Source organism: Macrobrachium rosenbergii, chromosome 36 (assembly GCF_040412425.1).
Source record: "Macrobrachium rosenbergii isolate ZJJX-2024 chromosome 36, ASM4041242v1, whole genome shotgun sequence".
Taxonomy (NCBI): Eukaryota; Metazoa; Arthropoda; class Malacostraca; order Decapoda; family Palaemonidae; genus Macrobrachium; species Macrobrachium rosenbergii.
Window position 1 is genome coordinate 27,212,052 of NC_089776.1, and position 27,369 is coordinate 27,239,420.

Here is a 27,369-nt window from a genome sequence, read left to right on the forward strand (position 1 = left end):
AACAAACATCAGTAAAAGAACGTGGCACCGGAAAGGAGTGGGACAGGGACTTTCGGGAAACATTCCCAACAATTCTCTGCATTGCGTTGATTTACAGAATCGAGATTGTATTTTCCTCTTGACAAAAGCTAGCAGTAAAGTAAATAGTGTTATTTTCCGTTAGTCAAAGAACACAAAGCATTAGCATTGTATTCTCCTGTAACGAAAATGAGTCGTCGAGTACATGGCGTTGCAGTTCCCTTGGTCATGAAACATAGCATTGTATTTTCCTGTAGCGAAAAATCTCATGAAAATGCATAGTTTTGTATTCAGTCGTGAGATACTTAGCATTATGTTTTCCAGCATCGTAATATGAGTCGCGAAGTACGTAATTCAGTCATAAAATACACAGACATTACTCACAGCAGTTTATGTAAGAAAACTGAAACAGACCAGTGCAGGACTAAGCACAATTGGTTTTTCGTTTTAGGATTCAGAAAAATTAACACGTAATTTCAAAGAAATTCATCTGTATTGGAACCAAACTTTTGTCATGACTGTATAGACACAACGACGTAACTGTACGTTAATTTATGGACAATTTATGCCCTGTCAGACTTTAGTAAACGTAGCATTGATCATAAGTCACTCAAACACAAAGTTACATTGGTCGTAAGTACAGTAATACTCAAGTAACCACAGCACTAATAAGTAAGTTCACGACATATTTTTAAGTCATTCCATACTTAACATGGTCGTCAAATGTTAGTCACAGTCACCGCTAAAGTTACTTAAATTTGGGGTTAAGACGTGATGTTGAAAATTGCACCCGGAAAGTAATCAGATCGTATTTTGCATATAGGAAAACGAGGAACAAGAAAAGTAAAGATAACGAACATCATTCATGTATTCCTTGTAACATGATATATTTAAGGACCGAAGTTTTATAGTCTTTTTTGAAATATCTAACAACATTTTAATCACACAACGCATACATATAAAATTAGACGCAAGTTTAATGAAATGTACTTTTAAGATATAAAAATTAAACTAAAGTACGTGTTTTGTCATTTTTACTTTTTGCTCACTTAATGTTAGAGGGATTTTTCATGTAATATTACCTATTTAGAAACCAGTTTGGTTATATTTACCCGACAAATTTTCCAATGTAACGGAGTGTTTCCCATGTAGGAATGCCTTTAGTTGTATTTTGCTGTGTTTTATTAAAAAACACAACACATTTGGAAATAAGGTGTATTTTTCCTTCTGCTCAAAAGTTTTTGGGAAATGTGTGTAACATGCCATTTTGAGTATTTTCCAGTAGCTTATGGAATGCACCCAACTGAACTAGATGTTAAGGTTTCAGTAGTATTACAGTGAATATTGCACCCTTCAGTTTAGTTATCGAGTAGTGGTGTTCTTAAGATTCTAATGATAAGAGAGGCGTACTTGAAATCTGTCAAGTTCGCCATAATCTGCTTCTTTGTTTGACAAAAACATAAGTACAAGGCAGTAGGTTATGGAGTTCCCTCTGATTAATCAACATATCGTAAGGTTGGTTGTTTTAAATACAATTATTAGTGGTGCAATAAACCAAGAGAGTTCTTCGTCTTCATATTGAAAACTCATAAGAATCGAGTAGCGTTCATTTTTCTATGCCGAATAAATTTAGTTTTCAGCAAAAATAATAAAAATCTTGTGAGGTGGGAATAAAATATAAGGGCAAATTAGGCCATCATGAACGGGCAAATGTATTTGTAAAGTATTTTAATTAACTTTTTTAACAGTGGCTGTCGAGAAAATTGACTGAGTATCGTTTATCTCTGATTATCTCGTCTTGAAGGCCTCGTAAACAATAATTGTCACCAGAAAGATTGGCAGTGCATTGTCACTTGTAAAATTTTAAAATTTTCCTACCGAAACGTTGCGGATCCGAATAATAATCTGTAATTCGTCAAAAATGGAACGCTGTTCCCATATCACGTGGAAGGGTCAGTTTGAAATGTCAAAGGTTTCATAACGTTGTTCGGATAATTGCCTTAATTCACAATTATTTTCTTCTCATTTGCGTGTGTATTCTTGCGCATCAACTTCTAGTTTAACAATCTTTTGCGCCTTTCCTAAAATGTCATCCTTAAAATGGAATTTAAAGAGCATTTGATTTTGTGTTTAGGGGAAATTTAGTTAGGGAGGCAGACGACCCCAGCCCTGTACAAAACGATTGAATAGTTATTTAATCTGCCGATGAAGCGGTTTTAGTCGTCGGCGACCTTATAACAACGATTTTACGTCGGTCAGTAACAGAAACTGTGGGGCTTCTCAACATGATGTCCATTATTAAAAAAGAATGAGGCCTAACAGTACTTTTATTGCTGCCTACTGAGTGCCAATAAAAAAGCATGCCATATTTGTAGTTAAAGGGAAAGGTCTCCATATTTTAAGTAATTCACGGAACAGTTTATCTCGAAGCATATTTTGTTTTAAACTTTTATCCAGTTCCAAGCGTTGGGGAAATTAGTACGAAATACAATATTACATAGAATATTGTCATGTTAATTACTAATTGTAGCCTCGTTAATGGAGTAAAAATTGAGTTACATTGGGTAGTCGTTTTTGTATAGTTGCAGAAATGAATTTTGTCAAGTTAAAAATAGTCTGAGTGTAGGTATGATGCAATTATTAGGGTAAATAAGTATTTGGCCACTTTGTTGTAGATAAACAACTATTACATATTCTGGTGAAAATGAACGTGTCGCTGGAGTGCTAGTTCCTTTGAAGACTAGGACGGGATGTCATGGTTTATCATGGGGTTTAAGGATCTTAGACGGCATAGCGATACTTTTGTCTTGTGTAGCACATCTGTCTCAAGAGTTGAACACCAAATGCAGCATAGCACATCTCAGATAGTTATGAGGCAGGTTGCAACATCATTGGAAGATCATTTTCATAAAATACCAAAATAATGCACCTGCTCTTCTAGGAGTAACAGCTTTGGCAAATGAGGCTATTTTCTGCCATCTTTTACCATTTTTCAGCTTATTAGTAAACAAAGTATCCAATAATCTATTGCTGTAATCCTGTACACTGAACTCACATTGTATATTATTTCGCTGCAACTAAACCTTGAGTAAATATGCTTGTATAAAGAAGAGTAAACTTTTTGATCATGCGCTCAATAGTACAAGTTAACTTTATGGTACTGAAAGGTTACTTAGTCTCAGGGACCGACAGCAGGGCGTCGAGATCACTTGTTACGTACGTCAATGTGCAGCTATTAATTTCCCTGCTGTGCTTTTCACTAATATGCTTTTGGAAACCATTTAACTTCGTAGCTTGTATTTTCTTATGGCACAGTGTCAAGTGATTGTCCAATTTCCCTCAAAAGAAAAATATAAGTGGTTGTGTCAGTTATTGAAAATGAAGTAAAATAGGACTTTGAAAGATCCTGGAAGGTAAGCACGACGCCCTCAAGGAGCAAGATTTCAGGTGGTTCAACAATTGCGTAAATTTTATCTCTTTCACAAAAAAAAAAAAAAAATCCAGCGATCCGCAAAATGTTCCCAAAATAGCACCACCGATGTGGTGGCCAAAATTCTCACCTTTCAAAGGCAAGAGGAAGAAGATATCGAAGCACTCTCAGAGTACAATACTTGTGATTGTTTCCCTTAAGTCTAAAAGAATTTTGTAAAAGTCTCGTGATAGAGAAAATTGTGAAGAGGAAATGTATGTCGCCAAGACCATCATGGAAACGTACCTCGAAGCGCCAGGACAAGTGACAACTGTAGCGTATTTTTGCGTTTTCGTCGACAAAAAGGGAATTAATGCATTTAATCTCACCTCGAATAATAATGCTTTCGGTAATTACTTAAGCAATGTACTATTTGATTTCCTGTACCTCAGCAACAACGGATACATAATGACTTTTAATCACATATATGAATGATTAATTTTTTTGCTCGTGTTTTGTCACTGGGTAATCAATGCTTAGATAGTTCACGCATTCCAAAGACGTATCATCGCGGTTAGGTAGAAGTGTACCAATATTTGATATTCATTCATTTCCTAAAATGACGTTTTGGATTGTCAACAATTCTTCGTTTTCAAAAATGTCCCTGTGACAACCACCTCCTCCCGGAAGGACGAAAGTCCCCAGATTGTGTAGTGCAGACACGTCTATATTAACAGAAAAAAATTACATTTATCAAAATACTTTTTTCATCTAAAAGACTTATGATATGACGCATCTTTTAAACAGTTGAAGCACACATCTATCAAATGAATAACAAAATACATTGTTATATGATTCTCTTCTTTGATGGACGTCTTCATCGTTTAACGAGACAGTTAGAAATGAGTTTGGTTTCTTGAGAATAGAACGTTGACATTGGCCAGCTTTATATTTATAAAGATTCAAGAAGAGGAGTGTGGAGACAGGAGCATTTCGAAAATGTCCTTGCTTTTTGGAGGGGAAGGGAGACCCTCACCTGCCCTACCTGGGGTGCACGGGTGACTCCCACGAAATTATATCGAGTTGGACAATATGGAGAGCAGATGTACTTAGAAGTCGTAAAAGTGGCTCATTTTCAAGCCGAGCAAAGCATATACTTCAAACATGAGTCTCGCCGACATGATCTCGCCGACTAAGGGAAATTTGGTCCGTGTCAAACGCTTGTTTGCAAGAACTTGACATTGGTAGAAACTTCAGCACCACTGAGGCAATCATGCGATACTCGTTTTAAATGAATTTTAATAGCCACAAAGGAATCGATTTCCTTATCTTTTTATAGGCATTCCACTTGAAAGCCTCGATTCCGAGAATGCGAAATAAACGAAGCTTTCCCTTGCCGTGTGGGATTCGAACCCCCCACACGCTAGAAATATTTGTATTTATTCTTCGATGAGAAATCCGGGCCAATCTGTGGCTCTTGCGATAAATGAAATTTCCGAATTTCCTGCTGTTATTTCGTTTTCTCTCGTTGCAGTGATTCAGTCCAATTACAGGACGAGGAGCAACCGAACCACACGGCCCAAGACTTTGTTCTGAAGTACATGCTTTCATCACATACAAACATTACTGGGAAATCAGAAATACAACAAACTCTCACGAATGTTGGAAAGAAGTGAAGCAGTTTCTATATATACATGAATACCAGTGGTTACACATCTCCTGTAAATTGTAACACCTAAGATGCGAGTATAACATGGTTAACTTAATATATGCCTCATTGTTGGTCATAAAAATAAAATGGTTTAAAGCTACTCGATGCATTACTGGACAGTCAAGATTCAGCCACAAGCAGTTGCCTAAATATTCTATGGTATAAAAAATACAAGCATTGTCAATTATACAGTCTGCTTATCATGATACAAATATACAAACTAGGTCTAATGTCAGTCATCTACGAATGAGCAAATAAGGAAAATTGGGAAGTAGGCGGGCGGGAAGGGATGGGATGTGTCGTCGGTGACATTTCATGGCCATTCTTCGGGAGGATTCACGGCCTCGAATCATTCTGCAGAGGAATCTGTTTCCTTTTTCCATTTTCCCCACATGTAAGTTTTCAGCTCTTGGAACAGTTCTTAAATGATGGCACAGTTAGAAAAACCGTTAAAAACTGAATGAATTTGTATTCGTATTGACGATTGTCAAAAGCCACTCAAGCAGCAAGTTTTGTTTTGTTAGCCACCAAATTGAAATCCATCTTAGGAGTTTTGTGCTGGAATTGTCTTGAGATATATGACATTTAACCATCAGAATAAAAGTATAGACTATCTTATGGTATAAAATCAAGCCATGAGTATGTAAATTACAATGGAATAAACCGAATAGGCAGTTCCAGATTATGACAATTCCTGTAAAAATACTAGATTTTCCAACCTCTCATTTCTCAGAAAAATCCAGTGATTGGTACGTGGAAAGTGGCCATAAAACCATTACTTTTGATCATGATAATTTCCCTTGACCATCATTTTTTAACATTCTCAACATTACACCTAAAGCTACAGCTACTTGGTTTACACCTTCACGTTTTCTCGTAGAAGTCCTCTTGTATCTGGCATCAGGAACCCAGTTGGGTGAACTACTTGAACTACTTTCCGCGTTGTGGCTGAATGTGAGTGTCCATTGTATACTGCACCTCTTATTTACACTAAGACACATCCAAATGAAGCTTTAGTATAGTCATATCAAATACATAATTATCATCATGATAAATGTACAAGAGCCTGAAACTGTATGCGTAGACTGTGACAGTTAAAAACCTGATTGGGTTTATAGTGTGACCTTGAATGTGTTCTTGCAAGACAAGAATTGATCTACCTTCGGTTTCACCGTTCTTTTAGGTTTTGTTAGTTCATCAATCTTGAAGCGCCATAATTCTTGATGTAACCTATACTGCAACACGTCTGCATTGTTCCATAGATGCATTACAATTTCATCATTTAATTGCAGGTTTTGTTCGTGAAAGGATAACGACAGTGAACTATCTTCTCTGTAGGAGCAAAGTCATCTTGAGGAATCCACTTTTGAAGTCTACTACAGTTCATGTATGTTTTAAGGTATTATTTTTCACCCACCGTAGCTTAATTCCGTGGCATAATTTCTAAGAACATACGAAAAATTTTTGATCAAATAATCAACTGATCTACAATGAATGTTACCCGAAATTAACACGTATTTTGGGTAATTTCTAGTCAGGCAAGTGAGAATAGAATTCCATTATAACGGACACGTGGCTAAAACGGCTCAGTTCTCTATATTTGTATCTCGGTGGAGTAACAACAATTTATATCTGTCACAGGCGCCATACAGCCAGGTGGAAAGGAGAATCAGTCCTTTCTTGCAAAGGTATCGACTGCAAACATTAATTGCACAGGTGAAGGGATGTTTTCATTACTGAATAGTCAAAAGAAATTTACATCTTGATGCTCTCCTGGATTTTTGGAGTATATACTTATAAATATTAAAAGTTTTTATATAAGAGCAGATTACAAGAAGAAAAATATCTTCTGTACAAATAATTTGTCAAAAGTTCGAGTTGACTGAACAACAATAGTTCAGTCGAATCCTTAGAAATATGTACAATTTTTTTGATAAGTAGGGTTATATAAATCATTCGTCTCCTACATAATACTGCTATTTGAGAAAATATCATACTCTATTATCCAACACTAAATACCACAAATAAAGCCGTCTTAATTACCTTTCCTACCTACGTAATATATTCATCATAAACTTTTAACATTATCTAAAACTTAACGTTCGAAATAACGAACCATTAGCATGATTCAGTCTTCAACTACTGCTAAATAACATTACGGAAAAATTAATCACTTCTGAAAATTTCATTGAGACTTTGGCCTCCAGAGGAGAGGGGTCGGCCACCGTTATGGCGCTTGTTGTAAAAACTTTTGCGGCATAGAGAACCCTCTAAATCGTTCTCGAGAATTATTCCTGTAAGGAGATAAACATCTTATTGGGACTATCAAATATTTTCTTGGTGGATTTTTTAACCGATAGTATTTCTCTGGGTTCTAAATATTTCATTGATAAACTAAATTTATCATCTACGGAACCTAGACTACATTCTTGTGGTACTCGTTAAATATTTTCATGGAAAAAAGTTATTTTCCCCCCCTTGAAACCCAGAACACTCGGAAGATCCATATTATCTCAGATTCTCATAAAAAGAACCTTCAATGAAAAAGCTGAAAGTAGGACTCGAGTCTTAAGTTGAGTAGATTGTTTTTTCTCACGCCCCCAAAAGATTTGTGAATTTACTTTAAACTTGCATGCGCCAATATTGACAAGTTTTGCCATCATGCTTGTGGTCCAGCTCAAATTAAGATATCAGAGTAATATGTTAAAATTAGGATTAATTTTTATTTATTTTATACCGACCATGACGTACTTGACTGCAGTGGAAGCATCTTAATATTTAGACGTTTGCCTTAATTCCTTTTAGTTACAAGTGATGTAATATTTAACGCCACCTCAACCATCCAATTTCTCATCTACACATTATTGCCATCAGTCATTTTATACCACTGTGTAATTCCTTTTAACTAACTATGTTTTCATTTTATCCTCGAGTATTTTTCCTTGTCCCCTTGTATTATCTACATAAAATAATTTGCTAATACGTACATGTAACTGTATCACTTGACTTAGTCCATTGTTCCTCTGTATTTTTCTATTATGTGAGCATTACAATCACTGTCATATAGTTCTTGTTTATTAAATCCATTTTATCGGCGTAAAATCGTTATGATTTGCACTTCATTTACACACGCAGGGTCTCAATTTACTCTCATTCTTTCCTTGCACGCAATAAATGTAAGAACTGCAACGCAATGAAAGATATTTTTTGTATAGAGGGGAAGAGGTGAGAAGTCGGTATCCGAAAAAAAAAGTGTCATCTTGTAATAGTAGTAATGATTGTAATAGTAACAGTAATATTAACCTGCCTGTTGATTTGGAATAATTCTTTTTGGCTTCACAGTTAATGTTATTTTGATCATCGTTTATGATGCCCTAAAAGAACATTTTATTTTTTCCCATGAAAACCTAGCTGGTGCTTTGTCTTGAAATACCTTTTGTATAACATGTAAATTTCTTCTTCAGATTTCTGTTTGGTGCTCCAGGAGCAAGAGTTGGTGCTGGCCTAAGGTAGCTCAATCTAAAACAAAACATTATCCAGATTTCTGAACTTGCATTAATTATCTCTCTCGCTGTAAGAGTGTTATAACTTGAAAGGTATTGTAAGTATTATAACTTTGAGTATAATTAAAGTATTATAACTTGAAATGATCTCTCTGTTCTGTATATACTGATGGCAGTATATACTGTACAGTATTTTGTTAATTATCTAGGAGATAGTCATCTTTTCTCTAGTCAATGTATCTTCCCTTATTGTGATGATAATAAAGCAGGGATGTAAAATTGCAGACATCAAAGAATATTACAATATTTACTCATGTTTAATTATCTCGGAGGCTGGTATTCTATAAATGTTACGTTAATTCTAACAAACTGAAATTCCCATACTAGAGGATTACAGGTTATGTAAGAAGTGGACCTCTGGACTCTGACGACCTTTCACCAACACCTAGCCTGTAATAGGTCTTTGGAGTAGCGGCATTACTTTTCTTCTCATTCTTTTTCTTTGGTCTCTTCTCACCTAGGTGCCAGCTTCTGCAACATAATGTCGCCTTAATATCAACCACCTACGGTAGAACGAATACTTCGGCAAAACCCTGTGAGAGTCTAGGAATGTGATGAGGTGATATTGTTAGACTTATGGTCTCTTCAGAATAATTTATTTATTGCGCAATATGCAGCTGTAGTATTTCATGTTTTCGATGAACTTTTTTTTAGTAAGTAGAACAAAGTTATCGAAAAATGCAGCGTAAGAAAAGGAAAATGGAAAATGTTACATCACCATTGCTCTTTGTGTTTGTTAAGGAATAAGGACTGCCAGGTTAAATTTATCACCCTCCATCAAATTTTAAGTATAAGTGATAGCAAGTATGTAGCGATTTATGATGAGCTATGAATCTATGAATGCAATTACTTAATTTAATGCAGGTTACCATAATTACCAACGAGAGAGAGAGAGAGAGAGAGAGAGAGAGAGAGAGAGAGAGAGAGAGAGAGAGAGAGAGAGAGAGAGAGAGAGAGATTTGAACAAACAAAACAAAATGCGTACATATGCACACTGATTCACAGCAGGCAGGCATTGAACCCACGGACATACGTATAGTATTTATTCTTGCGGCTTTAATGAGAAAAATATTTATAAGTTATAATTACGATATTTTAATAATCACTTTCTCTTCTGACGACACAGTATAATTATAATTGCCACCAATTTAACATTAAATACCCTTTCTTTCACCGACAGAGAAAATATATTATGTCAATAGTTTCATCAACGCACAGCATTAACCGAACTGAAGTTTTTCTTCGTCTTGATCACTTTCCAAAGTAAATGGTGTCTCTTGAATCCACGTTCAGCTAATTATATATATGTACACAACTTGCAAGATAACGCTGCACTATCTAAAAAATTGAGTCCAGTAAAATGCATCGTATATTTTGCAGTAATGATAAATGATTATCAATAATAATAATAACTATCAATAATGATAAATATAAGTATATATATATATATATTTCTTTGATTCAGATCAGCGTTTCCACAATGGATGGAGGATCTTCCATGACATGGACCGACACCTCCGGCCCTCCCGCACCTTCCTTGCAACCAGCGACGGCCTTGTTCGCACTCCCTTTGGCGGCACTGCCGCCTCCTCCCTCGTTCCCTTCCCTGTAGGACTCGTCGTCGGCCGTGTCGTTTTCCCCATTCCTTCCTTGCGAAGAGGGCCCCGAAAACCGCCTCTACATGTTTCTGTTCATATCCTGCGGATGATTGACGGGGACCAACAGAGAAGAACTTGGGGCCTCATGTCAGAAATTCGTGTCCAGGATTGTCAGGGAATTCGCGATGTTTTCATCCTGCAATGAAATAATAATGAAGATACTACTCTTGGGGAGTTGTGCTTTACACGTACTACAATACTGCAAGGTAAAAATGTCTCAGTAGATTAACACAAATTTTAAATCTGGTTTAAACAGAAATGAAAATAAAAGATAATGAAATGAGATGTTCAATGGAGATGTTGTTTTGATTGCAGATGGAGATGAACAAGGAGATGAATAAGTCAAGGACAAAATGATAAAGGGTGGCAAGTAATGCTGTCTAAAGCTAAATCTGAACAATTTTGCACTGGAGGGAAAGAAACGGAGAGAATGATTGAGAAAACGTATCTTAGAATAAAAAAAATGGTAATATAGAGTTTGACAGTTGATTAAGGAATGACTGCCACATAGCAGAGGCAGCAACAAGAAAGCAATCACTCAAGACAGTGGCTAAGAAGAGGGCAGTAGCTAACCAGCAGCATGAAGATCAAGCAGGAAACAAAATCCATTTAACAGCAAGAGTGCAAATGAAAGGGTACGAGCCAAGCACATCATTAAAGCCACAAGAGGAAAGGGCCAACCAGCAGTACTGAAACCAAGCAAAGTGTAAGAGTCCCATGCAACATGAAAGGCAATCGGAGGGCAAGAGCAAACCAGCAGCATTAAGAGTTAAGCACACAAAACAAAGCTAGCCAGCACCACAAGAGATGAGCTTAGGGCAAGAGCCAACTACCAGCTTGAGATCTAACCCCCAGCATGAAAGCCAAACAGATGGCAAGAAGATAACCAGCAGTATGAGAGCCAAGGCGATGGCAGTAGCCAATCATCAACACAAATACTAAGAAAGAGGCAACAGTGTAACAGCCTAGAAGCAACAAGTAGCATGAGATAGGTATGTAGCAAATAATCACAACATAATGAAGAGAGGATGAGAACCAAGCATGAGACCTGTGGAGATGACAATATCCAACCAGCAGCATAAGAACCAAGAAGAGGACAGAGTAGTTGTCATCTGGAAAAGCAAGGGACAAAAATTTATCATCCAAATCTGAGGGGGCACCAAGCCAACTGGCAACACAAGAGCTACTGAGCAGCTTGTATATAAACCAGGATCTCCAGAACAAGGGGAAGATGAGAGCCATCTAACAGTAAGAGAGCAGATGGGGAGGATGAGAGGTCAACAGCAGCATGAGGGGCCGAGAATAGGGCAAGAGCAGAAAAACTGGGACAGGAGCTATGGATATTATGAGTGAAATGAGAGTGAGAGCTGAGGATCTGACCCAACCAAGTGGTATGAATGTTGAAGTGGGCATGAGGCCCCACCGTTATAAAGGTAGCGACAGACTAAGCTGAGATGATGCTAAGTCAACCAGAACCATGATTGGCATCAGTACACAAAAAAGATGAGAAAATAAGATGACCAAATGCAATGAAAGCCAACATGCAGCACCACTGCAAAGCTGCAAAATGTAGGAAAACCAACAGGCAGCAAAAAGATTAGGAGAAAGATAGGAAGAAAGCCAACTGGTGGAATGAGATGTGTGGAACAGGAAAGGGCCAGCAAGCATTTCAAGAGCAAAAGAGAGGTCTAGTGTAATATTGCAGGAGAGCTTGCAGGAGAGCTGAATGGAGAACAAGAACCAGCCAGTAGCAAAAGAACTAGTAAGTAGATGAATGTCAGCAGGCAGCTTGGTAGCTGGGTAAAAAGTACCAACCAGCAGCGTGAGAGCTGACAAGACGATGAACCCAGCCAGCAACTTTAGAGCAAAGTAGATGAATGTCATCAAGCAGTATGGTAGCTGATTGAAGAAAGAGTGCCACCCAACAGCATGAGAGCTGAAAAGAGGGTGATGTATCCAGCAGCTTTGAAGCAAAAGTGAGTACAAAGTCCAACCAACCTCTTGAGCGAAACACAGGATGAGGGCAAGTGAGCATGAGAACTGAAGAGAGGACGAGGGTTAGGGCGTAGCGAGACAGCAGCATGAGAGCAGAAGAAAGGCTGAGGGCCAGCCAACAGCATAAGAGCTGAATTTAGGGCTTAGTTCAGTCAGCAGATGGAGCTGAAGAGAGGCAGAGGGCCAGACAGTAGCAAATGGTTGGGAGAAAAGCCAAAGTCCACCAAGTATTAGGAGAATAGAAGAAAGGCAGAGGGCCAGCAAACAGGAGGAGAGCTGAAGAGAGGCTGAGGGTCAGCAAGCAGCCTGAGAGGTGAAGAGAGTCCAAGGGCCAGCCAGCACTATGAGCTAAGAGAGGATGAAGGCCAAACAGCAGAAAGAGGGCTCATGAGAGAATGGGAGCCAGCCAGCAGCACGAGAGGATGAAGGCCAAACAGCAGAAAGAGGGCTCATGAGAGAATGGGAGCCAGCCAGCAGCACGAGAGGATGAAGGCCAAACAGCAGAAAGAGGGCTCATGAGAGAATGGGAGCCAGCCAGCAGCACAATAACTTGAAAGTGGCCAAAGGCCAGTCACCACCATGAGAGCTGAAGAGAGGCCGAGGGCCAGCCAGCAGCAGGAGAATTTGAGGGCATTGGGCCAACCAGCAGCATGAGAGCTGCAGAGAGACAAGGGGTAGCCAGCAGCGAGAGAGCTGGTTAGAGGAGGAAGGCCAGCCAGAAACTCAAGAAATAAGAAAGGGAGCCAGCTTGCAGCATGAGAGCCAGTAAGAGGATGATGGCCAGCTGGAAGCATGAGAACTCAAGAGAATTTGAGGGCCAGCAAATAGTACTAAACTCAGTTTTTTTTAGAGGCGCATTTGCACTCTCTTTTGCAGGGGTGCCCTTTTAGCTCGGAAAAGTTTCCTGCCAGCCGATTGGTTGCAAGTATTTTGTCCGAATAGCATCATTGTTTTCAAATAATTATTAAGTAATGTGAATCAAAACTTAGTAAATAACCTAAATTTCTCCCTCAAATATGTTTTGTCAATAAATAATGTTAATGAATAAAGAGATTATAAAGTATTGTGATGCTAAGTCTAAATCTAATAACAACACCCGCTGAAGTCAACGACAGGAGCTTGTTTTCGGATGCATGCTGCATAATTTTTTTTACTTTTCACAGTGTTAAAATATGTGAAAAGTAAAAAAATTATGCAGCGTGCATCTGAAAACAAGCTCCTGTCGTTGACTTCGGCGGGTGTTATTAGATTTAGAGTTACCATCACAAAGTATTATCTCTTTATTCGTTAACATTATTTATTGACAAAACATATCTGAGGGAGAAATTTAGGGAAAATAAGTTTTGATTCACATTACTTAATATTTGAAAACGATGCTATTCGGACAAAATACTTGCAACCAATCGGCTAGCAGGAAACTTTTCCAAGCTAAAAGGGCACCCCTATTGTCAATCAGAAAGATATCTGCAGAGAAGATGAGACCAAACAAGCAGGATGAGAGATTAAGAAAGGGTGAATGTAGCCATTATGATGAAATCCGAATAGTTTTAGATGAAATCTCCTTACTGACAGTGTTAGAGCTCTTATGACCAATTTACCACTAGCATGAAAGGTGGGAAGATCAAGCCCACCAAGTCACTTAACAACTGGAAAGTTGATGGAATGATTAGAACCAGCCAGTAGCATGAGAGATCTGAAAAGGTGGGAACCAACTAGCAGCAGTGAAGCTTAGTGGAGGAGTCAACTAATAGCATTAGAGCAAAATGAGAAGGTAGCCAATGAGAGGATAATACCCTAAAAGCTGAGAGGTTGTGATCAGAAAAGTAGCCAGAAGGAGAAACCATTGAAAAAACAGTCAACCAGCACAGAATAAGACCTAAGATAAAAATGGCCATTCTCTGTAATAAGTTTAGAGGTAAAAACAAACCAACTGTCAAATGAAAATATGAGCCAGACAGTACTGAGGAGTGAGCAAGCAAGATACAGCAAGCAGAGAGACAGCCAAAGAGGACATGAACTTAAAGGCTATGCCTAGTGAATTATTTGGAGTAAAATACCCAGCCAGCTACATGAAAGTGAATCAACCAGGGTAAAGAGGTGAGGAAAGAAGAGCTTGAGAGTCGAGAAGATAGCCAACCGATAAAGATGAGACTCAGTAGGTCTACCAAACTAACTACAGCTGGAGAGCTGAGTGAAGGAAAAAGCAAACTAGCAGAAGGAAAACAGAGAGAGAGAGAGAGAGAGAAAGAGGACCAACTGACAGCACAAAAGAGCCAAATAAGAGCTTGAGAGTGAGAAGATAGCCAACCAGTACTAAGAAAGATGAGATGCAGTAGGTCTACCCATCCAACTACTAGCTTGAGAGCTGAGGAAGGAAAAAGTAAACTAGCAGTAGGAAAGCAGAGAGAGAAAGAGAACCACCTGATAGCACAAACGAGCCAAAGAGAGGGTTAGGAGAACCACCTGACAGCACAAAAGAGCCAAAGAGAGGGTGAAGGCCACTTAACAGCACAAGAGCCAAGATTATGAATGTCACCAACAGCCTAAAAGTTGAGCAGTGAATATAATAAACTGAACAGAAACACACCTGGGACCATAATGCCATTCAGCAGCATCAGACCTAAAGGAAGACTGAGGGCCAGCCTCAACTTTAATTAAATCGGCTTTTTTGTCAGCCTGTCATCCTCTTCTCAGCTCTACTGCTGTTAAATGGCTACTTGTTTCTTTGTTCTCCAACTATTGGTTGAGTTGGTATTTCGTTTGGTTGGGCTGGATAGTTATTGTCATCTCGACACCCATGAAACTGCTGGGTTCATGTCCTCTTCTTGACCCTTGTTCTGTTGGTTGGCTCTCATGCTGAGGAGAGAAAGTGAGCCAAGGAGGCCAAGAAAGACATCATAGTGAGAGGGTGACAAGAGCCACCCGCAGCAGAACAGACAAAGAGAGTAAGAGAACCAACCAACAAACACAATTTGAGATGAAAACGAAAACCTCCCCTCCCAATCTGAGGAGAGCATCATGAAATTAATGGCTGTGCTCAGAATCTAGGAGTGAAGACGAGCCAAGAAAGATGAGCAGCCTAAACCGTCGAAATAAGGGAAATTTTAGAATCTAAAGTATGAAATGAATTAACAACAATCAAAGTAAAAGGAAGAATGCAATTAAAGGAAACTGACGAATCTATGAATATCATGAGAAAGATGGGAACCCTGGGAAATAAGACTAATGGCATTTTTATTAAAAGAAATAAAAGTTGAAATTAATCAGAGAAGAGGGGTGTTCTCCAGGAATAGCATACATACAAAGATGAACATGGACCCGAAGAAGGGACAGAGAATGGGCTTAAAGCAAAAGAAAAAAATATTACATAAAAGTTACGAAATAATTGTCTCAAGAACAAAGAGGTATACAATTGTAGGGGAAAGGATGTCAAAGAAGAGGGAGTACACGACAAAAGAGGAGAAAGAACCCAAAAAGGAGCAAAGGAATATCGAGGATACAGACAAATGCCTTTTTAAACGTTCAAAAACTGAAGAATGAAGAAGGGAGTAAAGAAGGGTATTCAAAGCACAACAAATAAATCCGAGAAAGAGCAGAGAGAAGGCTGGGTATAAAGGGTTAACAACTCGGAATGAAAAAGGCGCTAGATAAAAGTGAAAAAATGAAATATACTTAAGGCAAATGGCAAGGTGAGTAGTCTCAAGAAGAGGATGATGCAAAATAAACGAGTTACAAAAGAACAGGGGTTAAACAACCACACGGGAAAGAAGAGGGGATATTTTCATTTGTTACGGGAATAAAAATACATTTTATGACGAAAATAATTGGGTTTAATTTTCCATCCAGTCTGCTTTCTTCCTTCTAGTATGCTTATACTATATTTCCACCCTAAGGTACATGGGAAAAGTCATTTGATTAATCAGTAAAATAAATTTAAAGCTACCTTTTAAAGGAAAAGGATGTCGACTAACCTGAATACAAATTGGAAAAAGGTTAATATTAAAACAAATTTAATATTCTACCCAACAAAGCATATAGCAAACCTTAAAGGTAATGAATATGCATAAGGGACTAATTAAAACAAATTTAATATTCTACCCAACAAAGCATATAGCAAACCTTAAAGGTAATGAATATGCATAAGGGACTACAAAAACTCGTGACTTTTCCCTCTAAGACCACTGAAATCCAAGTAAAAGACAGTAAATAGACCTTGAAGTGGTATCTACTACACCCACTTGCTAAAGCTGTTGTTATAACCTGCACTGTGCTTCTAAAGGTAATGGTTAACAAGCAGTTAACACAGTATACCACCATATCAAAGAACTAATTCCAAAGGAACAGAGGCCAGAATTTACCATGGAAACAGTCACCGGTACACATAATCATGGACAAAAGATGTACACAATCCTAAATTTTTACCCAGAAACATTTTGGACACCGAAACAAGATAACCAAATTGTTGACAGGTTTCAGGAAAATGTTTTTAATAAAAGACAAAAGCCCCAAAACTGTAGATACTGAAAATCAATGAAAATTTCAATTTGCCCTTGTGACTTGAAGAGAAGGCAGGAGACAAGGAAGGCGAGAAAACAAAAGAGGGAAGGGAAGGGAAGCTCTTTTAGGAAGTACAAGGAATTAGAATGTAACTAGACAAAAGATGATTATGTTGGGATGTGAAGAGGGGGAAAAATGAGATTATCAGGACGGGATATGGAGAAGGAAATACATGATAATTATGAAGGGAATTAGAGAGAGAGAGAGGATTAGGACAGGATGTGGAAAGGGAAAGAAGAGATGATTAAGACGGGATGTGGAGGGAACGACGAAATATGGATGGGATAAGGAGTGGGGAAAAACAAGATGATCACGAAGGGATAAGAAGGAAAGACGAGAGATGATTAAGACGTGATGTGGAGAGGGCAAGACGAGATGATTAGGACGGGATATGAATAGGGAAAGACAAGACGATTGAGGCGCGATACGGAAAGGGAGACGTGAGATGACTGGGATGGGATAAGGAGAGGGAAAGACGAGATGAACAGAACTGGATATGGAGAGTGGAGAAAAAAGATGATTAAGAAGGGGTATGGAGAGCGAAAGCGGAGATGACTAGGAGGGTATATGGAAAGGGAAAGTGGAGATGATTAGGAAGGAATGCGGAGAGGAAAAGACGAGGTGATTAGGGCAAGATGTGGACGGAAAGACAAGATGAGTAGGAGATGTGGAATGGGAAAGACAAGATGATTAGGACGGGATGTAGAATGGGAAGGACGTGAGATGATTATGGTGAGATGTTGAGAGGGAAGTACGGAATGCTCAGTACAGGATGTGGAGGAGGAAAGTCAAGATGAAATAAGGCAGGACATGGAGAGGGAAAACAAGATATGATTACGATGGGATGTGGAGAGAAAAGGACTAGATGATTAGGACGGAATACGGAGAGGGAAACGTGGAATATTTATAGGGAAAGATGAGATGATTAGAATGGGATATGGAGAGGGGAGGACGAGATTATCAGGACTGGATATGGAGAGAGTGAATAAAAAAGATCATTGGCAAGGGATGTGGAGAAAAAGACGAGCCAGTTAGGACGCGATATGGAGAGGGGAATTTGAGACAATCAGGAGTGGATATGGAGAGGAAAAAAAAAGATGATTAAGATGGGATATGAAGAGGAAAAGCAGAGATGATTAGTTCAGAATGTGGAGAGGGAAAGACGAGATTATTGAGACGGATGAGGAGAGGGAAAGATGAGATGATCAGGACTGGATATGGAGAAGGAAAGATGAGAGAACATTATGATGGGATGTGGAGAAGGAAAGACGAGAGGATTAGGGCAGAAAGTGGAGGGAAAAGATAGGATGCGGGGAGGGAAAGAAGAAATGATTAAGACGGGATGTGGAGGGGGAAAAGACAAGATAATATCGATAGGCTATGGAGGGGAAAACACAAGATATAGAGAGGGAAAGATGAGATGATTAGAAAGGGATATGGAGAAGGATAGAACAGGATATGTAGAAGGAAAGACGAGATGATTAGGAAGCGATAAGGAGAATAGACAATATGGAGAAGGATAGACAAGATGATAAGAACTTCATGTGGAGATTAAATGACGAGATGATTAGGGTAGGATGTGGAATGGGAAAGACAAGGAGATTACAATTGGATATGGAGAGGGAAAGACGAAATGCAGAGATGTAGGACGGGATATCTAGAAGGAAAGACGAAATGATTAGGGGGGTGATGTGGAGAGGGTAGTACAAAATGATTAGCATGGGATATGGTGAGAAAAAGATGGGATATGGAGAGCGAAAGACGAGCTGATTAGGATGGGATATCGAGAGAAAAAGACGAGATGATAAGGAAGGGATATGGAAAGGGAAAGACGGGATATCTATAGGGAAAGATGAGATGATTAGGACGCGATATGGCGTTGGGAAGACGATATGATCAGGACTCGACATGGAGAGGAAAAAAAATATGATTAAGGCTAGATATGGAGAGTTGAAGAGATGATCAGGACTGGATATGGTAAGGAGAAAAAAAGAAAGATGACTAGGATGGGATATGGAGAAGGAAAGATGAGATTACTAAGACGGGATATGGAGAGGGGAAGACAAGATAATCAGGACTGGATACGGTGAGGGAAAAAAAGAAAGATGATGAGGACGTGGAAAGGGAAAGGCGAGGTGTTTAGAGTGGGATGTGGAGAGAAAAAGATGGTGTGATTAGGACAAGATGTGGACAGGAAAGACTGGATGATTAGTACGGGATATGGAGAGGGAAAGAAGAGATGATTAGAATGGGATATGGAAGGGAAAAGGCGAAATAATTTGGACGGAATGTGGATGGTGAAGAACGGGATGTGGAGAGGGAAAGATTGGGTGATTAGAATGGGATGTGCTAAATGCTTAAAGATAGGAAATGGAGAGGGAAAGACGAGATGAGATGATTAGGACTGGATATGGAAGGGGAAAGATTATTTTATTTGAACAGGATATGGAGAGAGAAAGACAAGATGATTGGGACGGGAAGTGGAGAGGGAAAGATGGGATGATTAGGACATGATGTGAAGGGGAAAGAGCAGACGCCTACAGTAAGATGGGGTGTGGAGAGGGAAAGACGAGATAATTAGGGCTGGATATTGAGGGGGGAAAGAAATGATTAGAACAGGTTACAGAGACAGAAAGACGAGATGATTAGGACAGTATATGGAGAGGGAAAGACGAGAGGCCTAGGACGGGATGTGGAGAAGGAAAGACGAGATGATTAGGACGGGATATGGAAAGGGAAAGATGGGATATCTATACGGAAGACGAAATGTTTAGGATGGGACATGGAGAGGGAAAGACGAGATATTTATAAGGAAAGATGAGATGATTAGGACGGGATATGGAGAGAAAGACGAGATATGTATAAGGAAAGACAAGATGATAAGGACGGGTAATGGAGAGGGGAAAGACAGGATATCTAGAAGGCAAGACGAAATGTTTAGGACGAGATATGTATAAGGAAAGGCTAGATGGTTAAGATGAGATGTGGAGAGGGCAAGATGAGATATGTATAAGGAAAGGCGAGAAGGTTAAAAGTGGATATGGAGAAGTAAAGATGATTTTATAAGGAAAGGCGAGAAGATTAAAATTGGATTAGAGAAATAAAGATGATTTTATTAGGGCAGGATATGGAAAGGAAAGACAAGATGATTATGACGTGATAAGGAAAGGAACTAGAGTCGGTTAATAGAGGAATGAGGACTATGTTGAGAGAGAAGGGATAGCAATGGAAGAGAACAGAAAAGAACTAAGAAATTAAAGGAAATGCAAGTTAGATATACAAAATAAAAATTAGTATATAAAAAAATAACATGCATGAAGAATAGTAGAAACACGCTGAAAGATAAAAAAGAAGTGGTAAGCTCAGCAAAAGAAGAAAAACTTAACGAACTGTGGGACACACAGAACTGCAGAAAAATAGACTGAAAGACAGAAGAGATAACATTTTTACAGTTGAGAAGAGAATTAAAAAGTAATGCGGAATATGGATTGAGTCGATATCAAGGAAAAACAAATCTGTCAGTGGAGTTGCATATTCCGAATACGCCATTGCTCAGTAACTAAAAGAATAACATACACTATTCCCAATGATACCATTGCTATCAGTCATGAATGAGGTCAATGGTGAAACGCCACACAACAAGCATTTTCTGTAGATGATGGTGATAAAGAAAAAACTTATCACCATAGTGGTGATATAAGAAATGGCTAAAGAAAAGCACAAAAGGAGAAATAAAAAGCAAGAGAAAGAGAATTTGGAGAATAAATACGAGGAAGAAAAGTGCAACCTCTTTCATTCCTTTTACTATACTTCCGTTCGTATTCTCTTTCTTCCATCTGACCTTCCACCCTCTCTAATAAATGTTTCATAGTGCAACTGCGAGGTTTTCCTCCTGTTACACCTTTCAAACCTCCTTTACTTTTAATTTTCCTTTCAGCGCTGAATGACCTCGTAGGTCCCAGCGCTTGGCCTCTGGCCTAGTTCTATATTCTATTCTATTCAAAGTGGGTTGCTCTAGAAAAAAAAAGGCCAATATTCACTGCCATATCGATACTTACAGAATATAATATAATATATATATATATATATATATATATATATATATATATATATATATATATATATATATATATATATATATATATATATATATATATATATATATAATATAAAATCACTTGCCTTCTCTGGTATTTAACCTGATTTTCTCTTCATCATTCTGTCAGTCGACTGTTCTGTTTGTAACATACCCGAGTACTCCTCCCACCTCCGGCGTATCGCCCCTCTATTTCCTAGAGGTTACCATGGCAACGAGATACGTACTTAGGGACATGTATTCACACTCATTACACAATACGTGCCAGTTGTCACACCCTTTTGTAGTTCTTAGTACGTGTTGTTAACGTTACAAAAGTGGCATATTGTATGATATATATATATATATATATATATATATATATATATATATATATATATATATATATATATATATATATATATATATATATATATATATATATATATATATATATGTATGGTCACGTATATCAGATATATGTACATGTATTTGAAATAACTACAATTCTTCACACTGTTTTAGATGCGTTTGTCGAGTCCAGTTGGGGGCTAATGTAAATATATCAGGAATATTACTCTGTACCTCTGTACATTTTACAGTTTATGAAGCTTAACGAAACTGGTCATTATGATAACTGGATGCTGCTTGAGACATAAATTATATAGCTTAATTAAGTGTTAGTACCAATCGAGTCACCAATTCATGAATGTATTTTATTTAAAACATAACTGGTTTTGAGACGGAAGAGATGCACTATACCAAAATGCCAAACACTTGACAAAACTCCATTTCACAATGCTCCCTTTTAGGGTTTCCAAAGCATGGTAGAAAATGTTTTCTTTCCCATTTTCTACGACCTTGTTTTCACAGCATTGTGTATCATCGTTCACATCAGCCTTCCAAAGTTATGTTGCTCTTGACTTAGTCATGTGTTCAACCCAACAAGTTTTTTCCCCACACGATCCGGTAAATCTCTTATGCATCTAGATCACCTAACAAGTCAAACCCTAAGTGCTTTCTCTGTTTTGATTTGAAAGATAGATAAAAGTTTGACCGAAAACTTGGTCTTCGCTCTCTTTTTCTATTTCCCAAGTATGAGGTTTAATGCTGTAGGCATTACTTTCTGCCTTTCTGTCCCTAGCTACACCGATTTTCCAGCCTTTTACTGCACATTCATTCCATCTTCCTTCTTCCCAACTTGCTGTCCAACCTCTAATTCGCTCTTGTCTTGAGCACTGACTGGGTGAAAGTGCCCCAATACTTGGCATTATAGACTAAATTTCATAAGTCATTCATTCTTTTGCTATATGTTCTAAGATCAAAGACCGCATTTACCTTGAGGCATTTAACAACTTCGCATATACTTTTAGGAGTGAGGCTGGAACCAAACCTCACTTCCAGCAGGAAATGAGCTTTTCCGTACAATCGAACTTACATTTGATTTTTTCCTCAGAAAGAACTTTTTCTTCTGTAGAAGTTTTTTCCCAAAACATTTGATTTTTTCCTCAGAAAGAACTTTTTCTTCTGTAGAAGTTTTATCCCAAAAACATGTCAAGTTCGGGTAACTTTGAAAACGCGCCCCACTGTCGCTGATGAAATGGAAGACAAAAGTTCAATTCTAACTGCAAAGAAAACCATTCGTATGTATTACAAATATTAATGACAACGTAATTGGCGTTCTTCTCGGCGTACCTTCACGGCGTTAAATGTAAATAAATGCAATCTAGTTGGCTGATGAGCTTGCAACCTTGATACTAATAATTACCCGCGAAGTAGGAGTCTAAATGTATCAACCTATTCTCCATCATTATGTCCCCCCCTCCCCCTGCCCCGGCCCCGTGCACCTCATTCGGTGCGCTGTAGGCATTACTTACGGTTCTTTGCAGCGTTCCTTCGGCCTCCTAACTGCAATCCCTTTCACTACTTTTACTCTACCTCCGTTCATATTATCTTTCTTCCATCTTACTTTCCACCCTCTCCTAACAATTGATTCACAGTGCAACTGGCGAGGCTTTCCTTCGCCTGTTACACCTTTCAAACCTTTTTACTGTATTTCCGTTTCAGCACTGAATGACATCATAGCCCCCAGCGCTTGGCCTTTGGCCTAAATTATATATTCTATTCTTCCTGTCATTATGTCGACATTAGTTAGTTTTAAATGATTAACCGTTCTAAGACCTATTCATTCGCCCATACACGTACGTAAATGTATAATACACAAAATAAATCGATCACCTCGCAAGTATATCAGATGACTGATGATGTTGGGGTGGGGGGAGAGACATTGAATTGCAATGTAGGCTTTACCGATGATAAATAGCACCGTACGGATTATAAATGAACCTCACCGTCATCCTCGCTACAATCAAGAAAATTCGAAAAGGAGAGAAATATCCATCTATCAGAATATTTTATGGAAAGACACGAGAAGGGAAAAATACTGCTGAGGGTGGGAATGGTCCAGAGGTTACAACGTTTGCCTCGTAATAAGAGAACAGAGTTCGGTTCTGATCAAAACAGACCGATTCGGTCGTGTTTGCCGAATCCCATGGTGAGTCAGCTGAATACTTAGTAGCTAGGCGAATTCGAAGGTCAAGACAAACTCCAGTCACCCTTTTAAAGAAAAAAAAAAGGGGGGGTTGCGTTGGCAGTCGAATGTGTAATGCTCTAATGCAGCTTACCCAACCCTTCAACAAAGGCGTCAAGAATAGAGGGCCGAGAAAGTTACTCCTAATCATAAGGACATCATGTACCATCCTGAAACTTGAGCTAAGGCACAACATTATGTATATATATACATTATATATATATATATATATATATATATATATATATATATATATATATATATATATATATGTATATTATATATAATATATAATGTTCAACATTAAGCCATTTGCATTAATACGTAGCGGTTTTAAAGAAAACAACACAGCAGTCACTGCCTCATTCATACTTTAACTTCAATCTCAGATTCATGTTCTGTGCAAAGTAAAATCTACCAGGTACACTGCACTGTTTAAAGAAAGTAGATTTATCTCCGTAATAAGATGAAAAGGAATGTGCTAGACCCAGACGTAAATTTAATGACTACGTGTGACTGTTATTTTGATAGGAAGACTCCAAGCAAATCTAACCACTGAATTACGTAAGGTTAAGTTTATTTAGTTTATCTGTCCTCCTTATAGTTATAAGAAGAAAGTAGGCTACAAGTCATGCCCAAAATATCATTTTTCACTGGCTTTGTAAAATGGAAAGTTTGAGTCTATAATGCAACGTGTTATGAGAATGGCAAATAAATAAAGTTCCTTGTTTTCCACAACGCACTGGTGATAAAAGTTAAAGGTAAAAGTGTGGTAGCAGGGAGGATCTGAGCATTCCTTTGCTTGGAGGAAGCTAAATTTGGATGTTTCAAAAAGGGGCTGATGTAGAAACTAGGGATACATTGAGAGACAATATGCAATATATAGCACCAGGGCCACTTTATCAGCAAATTACTCCAGGAGATGGATTGTAAAAGAACCAGGCAAGATGCACTGGCGTTCTCTTTGGAAACAAACCCAACGGACCTGTTCAACAGAAATTACAAAGCAGGCTTTGGGATTATAGTTGGGCAAAGCAATAGGAACAAGGACAATGTAAATGATTTGAGGAAATATGGATTTCGCAGGTCAGACCTCAAGAGGGGAGTCTGATCTCCGACAACTGCCTCGGATTTGAATTGCAAAGGATAAGAAATTTTTCCATTTTTACGGGAAACACGACAAGGATATTGAGTTTTCTCTTGGTCAGATCGCTTACTCTTTCAAAGAACAGAACTACATAAGTGTCAACAGATGGAGAGACACTGAACGACTAACTAGTTCCTTTCGATGATCAAAAGGAGTCGGTATGAGGTGTTCTTCTTACTTAGGTGTAAAAAAAAAAAAGTACGAGTTGTGTTGCTAGTTTGTTATGGGGACCGAAAATACAGGGGCTGATATTGCCCAAATAAACCAAAACAACATAAAAACAAATATCAGAATGTGGAAAACCTATAGTAAGCAAAGCTAAAGTACTGACGCAGGCAAACACTAGTTCATTCTGATTTCGTAAAAACAACACGAGTACGAACTGATGAAATACTTCAAAAACGAAGGGAAATCTGTGAAGATCAGTAAGCAGGCGCTACAATACGTAGACGTTAATTGCTTCTCATAAATACCAGGATTTCAGTTTACTCAGAGAAGCAATCCCAACGTAGCCATGACCTCTGGTCTGTTTGTTATCCGTGGATCTTTGGGATTACGAAGTCAATATTTACTCCCAAGAACGATCAACAAAATCATCGCGAGCTGGAAGTGTCAGAGGTCAGGGAAGTAGTCTTTGGGTCTGCCTATCTCTCTGTTACTAGCAATTATGATGCATGCATACAAGTGTATTTAATGCATATCTCTATACACATATAGATAGACAGATACAGTAGTAGCAGTAGTAGTAGTAGCAGTATTAGTAGTAGTATGCTTTATTTCATATCACTGATACATAGTTTTACATATAAAAGGTAAAAACATTTCTAAATAGATGAATAGATAGAAAGAGAGAATGATAGGTTATAAATAAATAATAAGCAGTTAAAGTATGATTATGGATAAGACCATTCCCTTGATTTTTCTCCGGCACAACCCCTGTTAAGAGGAAGAGCTTAATTTTTATATATATATATATATATATATATATATATATATATATATATATATATATATATATATATATATATATCGGATGTAAGAGGAAACACCTACAACAAACCGTCATCAACCATATCCTAAAGAAATATACGAACGATAAATACTAATAAGATATGCTTTGTCCCAGTTGCACGCGCGCATTTTTTTGTGATGACAACATAATTGCAGGTTGAACTAATTACTAGTGAGTCAATATGAATTTCCAAGATAAAAAGGTAACGAAAAAAGTAAAGTGATTATGTGAAATCATCTCTTTCAGGTACAGTTAATTAAAGATACTCACTGTTGTGCATATTTCCATAAACTCCTCCAGCGTCACCATGCCGTCTCCATTAATATCGAGTTTCTGGAAAGAAAGGACATTTCCAACATGGTTAATCAAAGGATGATGACTTTGGTTTTCATTTATTCCATATAATTTATCAAGTCTAACCAGAAATATTTTGTCTTCACACATTCATTTTTACTTTGTATGTGTATGCACTCGCTAGTTATTATTTGTCATTAAGAACACACACACACACATATATGTACACACACACACACACACACACAAAGAACACAACACTGAGAATTGAAATTAAAAATAAGCCCAATTGACTTATATATATATATATATATATATATATATATATATATATATATATATATATATATATATATATATATATATATATATATATATACATATTATATATATATATATAATATATATATATATATATATTGCGTATAAGCAGTTAAATCACACTTTCCCATGTACCTTTATCAACCAAAGAACACAACACTGAGAATGGAAATTAATAATAAGCCCTATTGACTTTTACACCAATGTTCACACCGATATTTATAAAAACAATTTCATATTTTGTGCACAGTTATTCAGCAGGCAGAATAAATTGCTTATGCAAATTGAAATTAATTCTTTCATACTGTCACAGTAAACTCAAGTCAAACCTATAATTAACATAGCATTTGTTTTAAAAGTAATATACATTATCTTAGCTTTCTTTAGCTCTATACAGATTATTCAGATAATTTTCGTAAGATCACAGCTCCTGCTATTTTGAGTCTAAGTAAAATAATCTCCACAAATATGTTTCCATTCCACTCTTGATGTCAATAAGATTAAATTTCTTAAAGGTGAAGTACAGTTTCATTAAAAGAAATCACACAGTAAATTTTTATAAGAAAACTGCTGTTAAATAAATGGATGTAAATAGTGAGTTTCTTAACTGCTTGTACCCTGTAGCACCTCCTAGGTATTTCTGTGATTTTGACTGCTCGCACACAAATACATATACTGTATATATATGTATATATATACATATAATGCATATATATATTTATATTTAAATAATATGTATATTTAAGTAATATATATATATATATGTATATATAATATATAATATATATAATATACATATATGTATGTATATATACAGTATATATGTATGTCTATGTATGTACTGTATGTATAACTGAATCACGAAAATATGGAACGTGATGAATATATAAATAAGACAAAACCTACGAAGGAAAGAGAAACACTGGAGTGCTGCGAGGCCTTTCGACTGGCGTCCTTTACTTAACAGACTGAAGAAATATAGTAGTAAGTTTACAAAGAAAGCTCATATAAATGACAGA

The 27,369-nt window shown here is 37.6% G+C and overlaps 1 protein-coding gene and 1 long non-coding RNA gene across 10 annotated transcripts in view; one reads left to right on the forward strand and one right to left on the reverse strand.

Annotated features, from left to right (window-relative positions):
* The window catches only part of LOC136825036 (uncharacterized), a 30,990-nt gene extending 17,726 nt beyond the window's left edge, over window positions 1-13,264 (forward strand). The window contains exons 2-7 of one of the 7 annotated variants that reach the window (XR_010849221.1): window positions 6,431-6,537; window positions 6,780-6,854; window positions 8,603-8,739; window positions 9,163-9,260; window positions 10,167-10,565; window positions 10,675-13,263. This is a non-coding gene — a long non-coding RNA (uncharacterized lncRNA). Of the gene's footprint in view, window positions 1-6,430; window positions 6,855-8,602; window positions 8,740-9,162; window positions 9,261-10,166; window positions 10,566-10,674 lie in introns of all 7 variants that reach the window. The other 6 variants (XR_010849220.1, XR_010849223.1, XR_010849219.1 and 3 more) reach the window with 6 other exon arrangements.
* LOC136825035 (Kv channel-interacting protein 4-like) overlaps window positions 9,732-27,369 on the reverse strand; it is an 884,172-nt gene continuing 866,534 nt past the window's right edge. For all 3 annotated transcript variants that reach the window (XM_067081079.1, XM_067081081.1, XM_067081082.1), the window contains 2 exons: window positions 26,006-26,068; window positions 9,732-10,495 (listed from right to left, as the gene is read on the reverse strand). In XM_067081079.1, coding sequence (XP_066937180.1) covers window positions 10,448-10,495; window positions 26,006-26,068 — 111 coding nt within the window. In that variant the 3' untranslated portion in view covers window positions 9,732-10,447. The remainder of the gene's footprint in view (window positions 10,496-26,005; window positions 26,069-27,369) is intronic.